Source organism: Sesamum indicum, linkage group LG6, assembly GCF_026168435.1.
Source record: "Sesamum indicum cultivar Baizhima isolate 11 linkage group LG6, ASM2616843v1, whole genome shotgun sequence".
NCBI lineage: Eukaryota > Viridiplantae > Streptophyta > Magnoliopsida > Lamiales > Pedaliaceae > Sesamum > Sesamum indicum.
The window spans coordinates 24,745,522-24,757,333 of record NC_142662.1 but is presented as its reverse complement, the minus strand read 5'-3'; the positions used below and the strand labels follow the sequence as shown (position 1 = coordinate 24,757,333).

General features: G+C 39.5%; 3 protein-coding genes and 1 non-coding gene across 7 annotated transcripts; all 4 read left to right on the top strand.

The window, feature by feature from the left end:
• The first annotated feature begins 314 nt into the window (after positions 1-314).
• On the top strand, positions 315-387 carry TRNAA-AGC (transfer RNA alanine (anticodon AGC)). The gene has a single exon. It is a non-coding gene; the product is annotated as a tRNA-Ala (tRNA).
• A 131-nt stretch (positions 388-518) lies between these two features.
• Positions 519-4,013, top strand: THFS (10-formyltetrahydrofolate synthetase). Its single transcript, XM_011081916.3, has 5 exons — positions 519-841; positions 1,032-1,181; positions 1,603-2,778; positions 2,972-3,118; positions 3,467-4,013. Exons 1-5 carry the CDS (start codon positions 686-688, stop codon positions 3,740-3,742), a joined length of 1,905 nt encoding a protein of 634 aa, XP_011080218.2. The 5' UTR covers positions 519-685; the 3' UTR covers positions 3,743-4,013.
• A 550-nt stretch (positions 4,014-4,563) lies between these two features.
• On the top strand, positions 4,564-7,438 carry LOC105163528 (Plastid-lipid associated protein PAP / fibrillin family protein). Of its 2 annotated transcripts, none has more exons than XM_011081917.3 (11): positions 4,564-4,911; positions 5,010-5,063; positions 5,171-5,245; positions 5,472-5,591; positions 5,840-6,031; positions 6,198-6,281; positions 6,381-6,473; positions 6,634-6,687; positions 6,814-6,893; positions 6,995-7,102; positions 7,183-7,438. In XM_011081917.3, exons 1-11 carry the CDS (start codon positions 4,645-4,647, stop codon positions 7,268-7,270), a joined length of 1,215 nt encoding a protein of 404 aa, XP_011080219.1. In that variant the 5' UTR covers positions 4,564-4,644; the 3' UTR covers positions 7,271-7,438. The 2 variants fall into 2 exon arrangements, with proteins under 2 accessions (XP_011080219.1, XP_088737326.1); XM_088881200.1 differs by having other exon boundaries at positions 4,782-4,911; positions 4,986-5,063.
• A 142-nt stretch (positions 7,439-7,580) lies between these two features.
• On the top strand, positions 7,581-11,806 carry LOC105163529 (P-loop containing nucleoside triphosphate hydrolases superfamily protein). Of its 3 annotated transcripts, none has more exons than XR_016065801.1 (4): positions 7,581-8,210; positions 8,792-10,294; positions 10,721-10,967; positions 11,075-11,806. XR_016065801.1 is itself a non-coding variant. In XM_011081920.3 (2 exons), the coding sequence occupies exons 1-2, from the start codon at positions 8,159-8,161 to the stop codon at positions 10,327-10,329; spliced, it is 1,590 nt and encodes a 529-aa protein (XP_011080222.1). In that variant the 5' UTR covers positions 7,581-8,158; the 3' UTR covers positions 10,330-10,576. The 3 variants fall into 3 exon arrangements, 1 of the variants encoding a protein (XP_011080222.1); XR_016065800.1 differs by having other exon boundaries at positions 8,792-10,331; XM_011081920.3 differs by lacking the exons at positions 10,721-10,967; positions 11,075-11,806 and having other exon boundaries at positions 8,792-10,576.
• Positions 11,807-11,812: the final 6 nt, after the last annotated feature.

The window sequence follows — 11,812 nt, the reverse complement described above, 5'->3', positions numbered from 1 at the left end:
TGTTTATACAAATCATTCTTATCTTTTAAATAATTAAACACATAGCCATCAAAGTATCATTGTCATTTACATAATTCATTCCTTAATTTTTTATAAAATTACACACACGTCCTGAAATTGTTAATATTTTTTACACAAACTATCTCTATTTTTTAGCTGTCAGAGATAGTTTTTGTAATTATAGAAAAAATAAAAATAATTTCGTTTAAATAAATTATAAGTTATGGAGTGTGAATGTAATTATTTTTATTTATAATTAAGTCAAATTTCAGATGATCTACAAAACATTAATAAACATAAGTCTGTCATCAAATGGGGATGTAGCTCAGATGGTAGAGCGCTCGCTTAGCATGCGAGAGGTACGGGGATCGATACCCCGCATCTCCATATTTATCGTTTTTTTCCTTTTTATTTAATAGTTTATTGCATTACACTACGTGGCAGCTTGGCATTCGCTAACAGAGTCCACTACTCTCAGTACGAGACACAGCGACACACTCCTCAATGCGCTGTGAGTGAATGATTATCCACGTCACACACCAGATAACAAGACTCCCCGCCCCCAGCTGCTTCAGTTCACGGATTTTTCTGTATTTCACACATCGCAGCCAAGAATCTGCTGCCTGAATCAAAATCTTGAAACACCCCAGAAAAGAAATCACCGCCCCAAGATTTCGAGATTTGAATGGGGAAGACAACGAGGAAATTGGAGGTGGCGTCGCCGGTGCCGGCGGACATTGACATAGCCAATTCGGTGGAGCCACTTCACATCTCCCAGATTGCCGAGGACCTCAATCTCAGCCCCCAACATTATGATCTTTACGGGAAGTACAAGGCTAAGGTTGTCTAGATTCCCATTTCTTTGTTTTTGTGTGTACTGTTTTGCATCTGTCTCTTTATTCATACTTGGGTATAGTTTTTTCTTGGGAATTTTAAGTGGGTTTTGTGTATGAGGATCATCTGTGTTTATTTACACTTTTGGTGTGTGTTTTTGTGTTGTGAGTTAATGTGTATTGGTTTGAGGATTATAGGTTTTGTTGTCTGTGCTTGATGAGCTTAAAGGAAGTGGAGATGGATATTATGTGGTGGTTGGTGGGATTACTCCAACACCTCTTGGAGAAGGCAAGTCCACTACTACTGTCGGTCTGTGCCAAGCTTTGGGGGCTTTTCTTGATAAAAAGGTATGAATTGTTGCCTATGACCCTTTTGTATTCTGATTCAATGTATGTTTCATAAGCTTGTTTTAATCAGTTTAACTCTGACATGATTCAGAGTTTGCTTCTCAGTTTTTCTGGAAGATGAACAAAAGAAAACAAAAGATTGGGTTTTGACATTGTTTGATTTTGTAAATAATATGCAAAATTCCTATAGAACAGAGTAATTTTCCTGCTGAATATGGGAACAACAATCTTTTAAAGCAAGGGGTTTATGTACAATTAAGGTGAATTTGGTTTGTATCATGTCAAATTCTTGCTTGTGTATTAACTCTATAATACTACTAGTCTTTCAACACTGTTATGATTTTGATTTTACTTATTCTATGTTGTCACATTAGAGTCTTCTCCAAGTTGTTTTCTCCTCCATTCTGTATTCTTCTGTTAGGTCGTCACATGCGTTCGTCAGCCATCACAAGGACCAACCTTTGGAATCAAAGGGGGGGCTGCAGGTGGAGGTTACAGCCAAGTGATTCCAATGGATGAGTTCAATCTGCATTTAACCGGAGATATCCATGCAATAACTGCTGCCAATAACCTTTTGGCTGCAGCCATTGATACTAGAATCTTTCATGAATCAACACAATCTGACAAGGCCCTTTTGAACCGTTTGTGTCCCCCAAATAAAGAAGGTAAAAGGAGCTTCAGTGACATTATGTTAGGGCGCTTAAAGAAACTGGGTATCTCAAAGTCCAAGCCGGAAGAGCTTACACCCGAAGAAGTAAAGAAGTTTGCCAGGCTTGATATAGATCCCGATTCCATAACATGGAGAAGAGTGATGGATGTAAATGACCGATTCTTGAGGAAAATTACGATCGGTCAGGGCCCCGAAGAGAAAGGCATGGTAAGAGAAACGGGATTTGATATCTCCGTTGCCAGTGAGATTATGGCAGTCTTAGCTCTTACAACTTCCCTATCTGATATGAGAGAGAGGCTTGGGAAAATGGTGATCGGAAATAGCAAAGCTGGTGATCCTATTACAGCTGATGACCTTGGAGTTGGAGGTGCTCTGACTGTGTTAATGAAAGATGCCATTAACCCTACATTAATGCAGACGCTTGAAGGTACCCCTGTCCTTGTCCACGCAGGTCCCTTTGCAAATATTGCCCATGGAAACTCATCTATAGTTGCGGATAAAATTGCGCTGAAGCTTGTCGGACCTGGTGGGTTCGTGGTCACAGAAGCAGGGTTTGGTGCTGATATAGGGACAGAGAAGTTCATGAATATAAAGTGTAGATATAGTGGTTTGACCCCTCAATGTGCTATTATTGTGGCAACCATTAGAGCCCTTAAGATGCATGGTGGGGGCCCCGAAGTTGTTGCTGGGAAGCCTCTTGACCGTGCTTATGTGACTGAGAATGTTTCTCTTGTTGAAGCTGGGTGCATCAATTTGGCTCGACATATATCGAATACCAAGGCTTACGGTGTAAATGTTGTGGTTGCTGTTAACAAGTTCTCAACTGATTCTGATGCTGAACTAAGTGCTGTCAGGAATGCCGCATTAGCTGCCGGAGCTTTTGATGCTGTAATTTGCTCTCATCATGCCCATGGAGGGAAAGGAGCGGTTAGTTGCTTCATACATTTAGTACCTTTTTTATTTGTTTTAAAGATAAATCTTATATTTCAATTTCCTGATCAATTGATTGTTCGAGTACATGGTTGATTTTCTTTGTTTTCCTCACCTCTTTATGTCAACCTTAAGACGTTCAACGTGGCTTGTTATCCCTGGACTTAGAGATTTGTTCTCTGATTTTCAGGTTGACCTTGGAATTGCAGTCCAGAAAGCCTGCGAGAATGTTACACAACCTTTGAAATTCTTGTATCCTCTGGATATAAGCATCAAAGGGAAAATAGAGGCAATAGCAAAGTCATATGGTGCCAGTGGCGTTGAATATTCAGAACAGGTACATGTTAGCTTTATATTTCATTTTTCTAGTTCACAGTCTTTGTTATAATTAAAGAGATAAAACTTTTGCGTACAAGACTTGATTAACATCAGAGAGTCTGCAGTCAGACAATTGAGAGTCTGGAGTAGGAAAGTAGGAGGAACATATAGAAATAATGGGTTACCTGAGTTTCGTAAGAAGCTTATTATTGAACTCTTACAACGAAACCTTTCATATAGCTCCTCAACACTAATCTACAAGGGCCAAGAAACTTAACAGCATACTTTTCCTTGTTATCCATAATGTCTTCTTACATGTCTAACCATTGCTTTGCTTTTGTCCAAATTTATTTTTGATGAAATATAGGCAGAGAAACAGATCGAGATGTACAGTAAACAGGGATTTTCTGGTCTGCCAATCTGCATGGCCAAGACGCAGTACTCTTTTTCCCACAATGCTGCAGAGAAGGGAGCTCCTACTGGTTTCGTGTTGCCAATTAGAGACGTAAGGGCGAGCATTGGAGCAGGATTCATCTATCCTTTAGTTGGCACAATGAGCACAATGCCTGGCTTACCAACGAGGCCTTGCTTCTACGACATAGATCTTGATACTGCCACTGGAAGGGTCATCGGTCTTTCTTGAGAGCTGAGCAATGGTGCTCAAGTTTGGGATTCCGTCCTGTTCCCAGAGCCGTACTGCTGATATCTTGTTCGTGCCTGTCTCCTGTATAATTTAGAATGACGGAAAAGCTAAAACTGTATTTTTGGCGTAATAAGAAAGCTTTGAGTTGGTAATAATTCTATTTTCCGAGTGTGTGTTTGGTAAGGGTCTCTCCCGTCCCTGAATCTTTCTGTTTTGATTTTCTTACATTGCGGACTTGATTTTGATCTGGTGGAAACCTGAATTTTGTTAACCTTGTCCCCGTTTCTCTATTCATAGTAAGCTTTTGTCTCATTTTCAACCTCTTTTCACATAAAAAATTCAACAGATTTGGACTACTCCAACAGAAAAAAACAGTAAAAAAAGATGGGGAAATCGTCGGATTTCTTCTTTTCGGGACAAAATGTGGAATTGTTGAAAAGGGCCTTGATTAGATTTAGGTAGTTCTTGATTTGTATAACGCATAGTTAAAGCCCTTCAAAGTTAATAATTCGGTCCTTTTGTACAAAATGTGCTATATGAATTTTGTGCAAAAAAATACAAGTTTATATGATATTTATAAATGAGTGAGTTATGCCTTTATTTAAAAAAAATAATAATTTACTTTCTGTGTTTTTTAAATAAAATAATATATTTTTCATTTTCAATATTATTAACCTGGAATTTGTAAAGTGATGCGATTAAATTATTTTGAGGAAGAAAAAAAAACCAGAGAAGGAAAGAATGTTGAGATCCCATGAATCAGCGCCACATGTTCAGCCCACAACCATCCACCAATCGAACAAAATCTAAATCCTAAAAATCAAGAAACACACATTCAATTCAGGAAATAAAAAAACGCACTCTCAAGGCCAGTGTGTGTGTTCTTTGTGTCTGCATGCGGGATGGCAACTCTGGAAGCTGCTATTCCAGGCCTCCGATTCCGGCCGCAATATCACACATCGAACACGCCATTTGCAAGATTTGCGAGACCCTCTGGCCGGAAAATCCGCCGGCTATCTCTCAAGTGTTCGCTCGTCGGCCAGCAACAAATAGAAGAGGAAGAAGAAGTTTCCAAAACAGCAGCATTTACAGAGGAAGAAAATGCCCTCATCAATGCTTTAATCGGCATTCAAGGCCGCGGCCGCTCTGCCTCTTCGCCGCAACTCCAAGTACAGTAGAATTAATTATTCTTCTTAAAGATGATTTTTTGTCGATTTTATTGCCTATCTGAGTAGTTGAATAGAGTTAAATGGTTAATTTGATGCAGGAAGTTGAAAGAGCAGTGCAGAAATTGGAAAATTTAAAGGGCGTGTCTGATCCTGTAAGTAATTTCTGTGTTTCTCAGCATTTGCCTGTTTCATTACAACGTGACAACAATAAAAAGCTCAAACTATGTTGTTGGTTGATGGTAATAACTGAAATTAACAGACGGGTTCGAGCTTGATCGAAGGTCGTTGGCAGTTAATGTTCACAACTAGACCTGGAACAGCATCCCCAATTCAGGTTTGATTTTTCTGTTGTGGGCTTCTGTGAAATGTCTATTCCCTGTTTTTGGAGCTCTTAAGGACGTTTATCACAGGAAGGGCTTTGTTTTAGATTCTTAGCAATTACAGACAAAAGCAAGGAAAACAGAAGAATAGAATACAGAAGCTTTCCCAATTCTTTTTCAGTGTGTGTGTGTAATTCTGTGATTAAATTAACCGGCCAGTGACGTTTTATTCTGATCCAGCGAACGTTTGTGGGAGTCGACTCGTTCAGTGTATTTCAGGAAGTATATCTTCGATGTGATGATCCACGCGTATCCAATATAGTAAAGTTCTCTGATGTGATTGGTGAGCTGAAAGTAGAGGTATGACTTCATATCTTAGTAATTCTAGTTAGTAACATGTTTAAGATGTGAAAAGTTCATGCGAAGTTATTGTTGCTAGATTCTTTCTTCATTGCCTGTAAATTACATGTTGGGACAATTCTGATGGCAACTAACAAACACCTAAACAAGGAAAACAGAAAGGGGAGACTTGAGATAGACTTGGCTGACTTTTCTGTTCCGTGCACACTGTTTGCTTCTTCAATGTATGCGTTCTTTTGATTGTATAGGCAGTGGCGTCTACCAAAGATGGAAAACGGATCCTCTTCCGGTTTGACAGAGCAGCCTTTTCCTTTAAATTTCTTCCCTTCAAAGTTCCATATCCCGTACCTTTTCGACTTCTTGGGGATGAAGCCAAGGGCTGGTTGGACACTACCTATTTGTCCCAGTCCGGGAAGATACGTATATCACGAGGAAACAAGGTAAAAACACTAGCTTATCATTAGTATTACAAGACTTATCCTCTTTATTTGTCATGAGATTATATACTTTGATGCGCAAAATATAGAAAAAAGTCCTATCTAGAAGTTCTTACAGCCTATCATCTGCTAAGGATTAAGGACAATCAGCTCCAATGCTATAGTGCAGGGAACCACATTTGTGCTGCAGAAGGAAACTGAACCGAGACAAAGATTGCTATCGACCATTTCTAGCGGTGGAGATGTGAGAGAGGTCTGAGCTTTTTTCTGTGTATTAGTTTGTCTGAAAAGAGGTTTCCTTTGACAGCAGAAAAAGTGATTAATTTTCATTTGCATTGAACATCACTAACAGGCTATTGATGAGTTTATTACCTTAAATCAAAGTAAGGGCAAAAGTGAACTGGAACTTGTTGAAGGAGAGTGGCTGATGATATGGAGTACACAGGTAGTCTTCGCATAAGCATAAACATGTCTCCATCAGGGAACCCGAACGTTTGCATTTAACTGCCTTTGTACAGGCAAACATTTGACTGTAAAATGTTGTATGTTGTCTGTTGTTGCTTTTGTTCCCGAACAAAGCTGATTGTCACGGTCGTTTATTGCAGGAAGAAACAGAGAGTTGGATAGAGAATGCTGCAAAAGGTTTGATGGGAAAGCAGGTGTGTTCAAGACTATCCATCATTTCATGTTTTTAGAACGCCTTATGTCTTTCCGTTTTTTCTTTCAATCTATCCCATGAGTCCTATGCAGTCTGATAATTCCTTCAAACTTACAACATTCTGTAGATTATCCGGTCAAACGGTGACATTAAATTTCTGGTCGATATACTTTTTGGTTTCAAATTCTCCATGACAGGGAAGTACGCGTAAGTTGTTACAATCCATTTATCTGTTAGCTAATCCAACATTGTTTTCATTCTAATCTTTTATAAAAAATGCATCAACACCTCATAATTCTCGTTTCAAGGAAATCTGGCTTCAACACGTACGATGTCACCATGGACGATGCAGCAATCGTGGCTGGTCCATATGGGATCCCAGCAGAAATGGAAACCAAGTTCACACTGGAACTGCTGTAAGAATCTCTGTAGATAGAACTTCTGTACTAAAGTTTGAATTACTCAAACCATCTTCCCCTCTATGCATATGCTACAGATATACTGATGAAAAGATCAGAATTAGCCGTGGATACGGCAAGATTCTTTTCATCCACGTCCGTGTCGACGCAGCCCTACAGAAATGAGTTTGCAGAAGTTATTGAGACAGAAATTGCAGCCAGTCTTGCCTCAAACAAATGTTGTGCAATCTTTGCTATGCACATGAAGCATTTGGAATTCAATGAAAGATGAACCTACGCATTGTAAACATGTCAGAGAGCTTCTTATAATAGATTCCAAAATTCTCGTATTAATTAGATTTGACCACATCAAATCAATTATATGTGAAGCTTCATGTACTTGTTATATAATTGATTATTTTTACTAAACTAATAAAATAGTAATCACATACAAATAAACTTGTAGAAATGGTCTCTATAGGGGACAATTCGAGCACAAAATTTTTCTATAAAGAGGCCTCATATTTGAAGTTTAGGTGTGTGCTTGTGTTGGGTGTGTGAGTGGAAAAAAATAAGTCCCATATTCGAGTTTTAGGCGCGTAGATTAGGAAAAAAAAAAATATTGTAGAAATGAGGTGAAATATGAAAAATCATAAATTTAAACTATTGAAGTTTTAAATTATCACAAACTAATCCTAAATTTTATCATTTTAAGTTAAACAAAAAAATTATCATATAATCATCTCTTCCTAATTTGTTTAATTATATATTTAACTCTCATATATTAATCACACCCCACAAAGTAAAGATGGCCAAGGGATTGGCGAAGTCATCTTTTCTTTCTCCAACAATGTGGTGGCCCAAAAGAAGTTCAAGTTTGTAATAAAGCCCAGAATTTCTACTACTATTTGCCTATATCCCTAATTTGTGGCTTTCATCTTTAATTTTGTGCTTTTTAATTAATTTCCGGATATACAATCTTCCTGTTTTGTTCGAAATTTGAAGTTCGCGTGCGAGAATCGTCGTAATTCTTTCTGCATCTTTTGCGTGTCGAGTACTTGGAGAATTGGGAAAATGAGCGACCCATGTGAAACTTCAATGGCTGCTGATGACAATCAAGCCCCAGGTAAACTTTACTTGACCCCTTCTTCAGCTTTGCACAAATAAATTGAAAATGCTGCGTATTTTCACCGCACCTGGTAAGAGAATGGGCCTTTTGTGTTTCAATTGAAGGGCCCATGTTGGAATTTGAACATACCCGCCCCTTTGTTTTTCAATGTAATTTGCTAATTTGTGTTTTGATGTATTTTTGGTCCTGTTTTGTTCGGAGGTTCTTGGTCATCTGCTTATTTTCCCAGCCTTGTTGGGTTTGCAATGTCTCTGTTTCATGCATGGAACATAGTACCAGAAGCAATGTTGATAGTGAAAATTAAAGAAGGATGATAGTTAGTGCTTTTGATTTCGGCTTTCCACTGTACTCTGCAGAAATTCATAGTCTAGCTATGCCGGGTGCTTATAGACAGTGCATGGCCCTGCTTTTAGGTTTTACTGATGCCGAGTTATGGCACTATTTGATCATGTTATGTTGCCTGGATATTTGTTCCTTTGAGTGTGAGTGTGTGTGTGTGTGTGGGGGGGGGGGGGGGAAGATGGCGGATTTATCTTCTTGTAACTGGCTAATTCTTTCGCATTTAACTTCTGCTGTAGAGGATGATGTGAAAGAAAGATGTTGGGATCAAAGAGAAGCATTGCCTGGAGAACCTCAGTGTATTATATGTGGCCGCTATGGGGAATATATATGTGATGAGACTGATGATGATATTTGCAGCCTTGAGTGTAAAAGGACTCTTCTTAGTCGGGTAGCAAAATTAGAGGCTTCATCTACATGTGCTCAACCTCCTACTGTCAGACTACCAGCAGTGGATGAGTGCTACTATGTTCAAGATGGAAATAATGTGTCACAACCTCAATTACTATCCAACAGCCAGACTGAGTTGCTCAGGAGAAAACTTGAAATATCTGTACGGGGAGATAGGGTCCCGGAACCCATTCTGTCTTTTGGTTCTTGTAATCTTCCTCAGAAGCTTCTTCAAAATTTAGAAGCTGCAGGATATGAAATGCCAACGCCTGTCCAAATGCAGGCCATCCCATCTGCATTGATTGGCCGGAGCATGCTTGTTTTAGCTGAAACGGGATCTGGAAAAACCTGTTCCTTCCTAGTCCCAATAGTTTCTTATTGTGCAAAGGTCAAAAACAACCCATGGAAACCATTAGCCATGGTTCTCACACCTACTAGAGAGCTTTGTATACAGGTGGAGGAACAAGCAAAGGTGCTTGGTAAAGGTCTGCCCTTTAAGACTGCTCTAGTGGTTGGTGGTGATGCCATGGCAGGACAAGTATATCGTATCCAGCAAGGAGTGTCAATGATTGTGGGGACTCCGGGAAGACTCATTGATCTTCTCACCAAGCATGATTTTGGGTTGGATAGTATATCAATCCTTGTCCTTGATGAAGTTGATTGCATGATCCAAAGGGGATTCCGGGAGCAAGTCATGCAAATTTTCCAGGCTCTATCCCAGCCACAAGTCTTAATGTACTCTGCAACTGTTACAAAAGAAGTAGAGAGGATAGCAGGCTCAATGGTGAAAGATCTTACTTTTATATCAGTTGGAAAGCCTAACAACCCTAATGAGGCTGTTAAACAGTTGGTGATATGGGTGGAGTCAAACAAGAAGAAGCAAAAGCTTTTTGACATACTGACAAGCAAGCAGCATTTTAAGCCACCGGTCGTGGTTTTTGTGGGTTCAAGACTTGGGGCAGATCTCCTTTCAGAAGCAATAACAATTACAACTGGGGTGAAAGCTCTTTCTATCCATGGAGAGAAAACCACGAAAGAAAGAAGAGATATATTAAGGTCATTTTTGGTTGGAGAAGTTGATGTGATTGTGGCCACAGGAGTGTTGGGCCGAGGGGTTGATCTCCTGTCAGTGAAGCAGGTTATTGTGTTTGACATGCCAAATTCCATGAAGGAGTATGTGCACCAGATTGGAAGGGCCTCAAGAATGGGAAAAGAGGGCATGGCGATGGTGTTTGTAAATGAGGAGAATAAGAAACTATTTCCTGAGTTGGTTCAAATTCTTAAATCATCCGGTGCTGCCATTCCTCGTGAGCTTGCTAACTCGCGATATACAGTACACTCTTTATCAGCAGGCAAGTATCAAAAGAAAAGGAAGCATGGCTATTGAAGGTACCCTGGTCTTTTTCTTTCTGCAGTGTGTGTCATCAAAACCCCTTGGGTTTTGCATTAATCATAAAGCACTCACTCTCTTTTTTTTTCTTAACTACCTTAGTTCTATGATATCACACTTACGAAATGCTTTAAGCTTTGTATTGAGAGTATTATCCTTCTATGTTGTATGTATATAAGATCTGCCAAATTATGAGCATCTCATGGTTATCCTGAAACTTCATGGCTTGTGATGCTGTTTCTTTCTTGGCTGTGTGGGTTGCCATCTCTTTGTCAATCATATGTTTTAGTGGATCTCCAAGGAGAAATTAAATGAAGCAACTAAAATTAGGTCATATGCGTAGCTGACTCACCTCATTGATTTTCTTAAATTAATTAATCTTGTTCAGACCAACGAGAGTGATAGTGCCTATTTATCTGGAACAAAATATTGTTCAATTTGGAGTTGCAAAGAAGTAAAGGAAGAGTTTCGTAATCCCAAGGCCCTTGTTGGCGTGCCCTGAATGAGCACTGAAAAGGATGAACAGAAGTACAGTAAAAAGATCCTGCCAGAATTTGAGGGGGAGTTGGGTGGTCTGTATGCTGAAGTCTTCAATAGCCAGCAAAATGCCTTCTGTTCAGGCAAATTCAATTCAGGTACCTGAGATATTTATTTCTGATGCATCTGGTACTATTGTCTGCTGTCTACTCCCTTGACCGTGCATTGCTCTCTTCATCTATGATGGAGTGTCTTCTCTTTACAGATTAAAAGTACTTCTACCCACCGCAATTTACCATGCTGTTATCTAGCTGCGGTAATTCTCCGTTCACCAAAAAAGAATCCAAACCGGCTCATTGGCCCTGCAGAGAGGTTCATCTGTGCTAAATTTACCACACTACTCCAGATCCCAGAACTTGAGGTACAAAGATAGATAACTACTCTGTTCCTTCTTCCTTGTTATTTAATGGAGTGTTTTCCTGGCTTATGGTTTTCCAATTCGAGGGTGAATCATTCCTATGCCTCAAGATCTTCCTATCCCCACTTAACTATGGGCCCAGAGCGAAATTTTCCACGACCAACCTCATTAATCATGGCCCCATGGAGACGGTTACTGCCTTTCTATTGAGGCAGGCTTTCTCTGGCTGCTGCTATGCATAATGCCCTTGTTGTGTTTGAAGTATTTTGAAGGAGAAGGTGAAGGCGTTGTAGCAGAATCATACCATTTCCTTTCCTACCAATTTTTGTTAATCTTTTACAAATATTTCGTTCTTGCCATTTGCTATGGCAGTAAATGCGCATCACTTCATCTTTTGCTTTTGCCATCACTGCCGCAACCTGAAGGTGCTGATCACTGTGAAGTGACAAGTGGAACAAAGGTCGGCTGAAAGTTTAAGGCATCACTTTTTTTTATCCCATTTAAGGATTTGTAGCCGCATATCATTTCTTTTTGAACTTGGCATGGGCCCAACATTTCAGTCGCATACAAGTTTAATAACTGCCC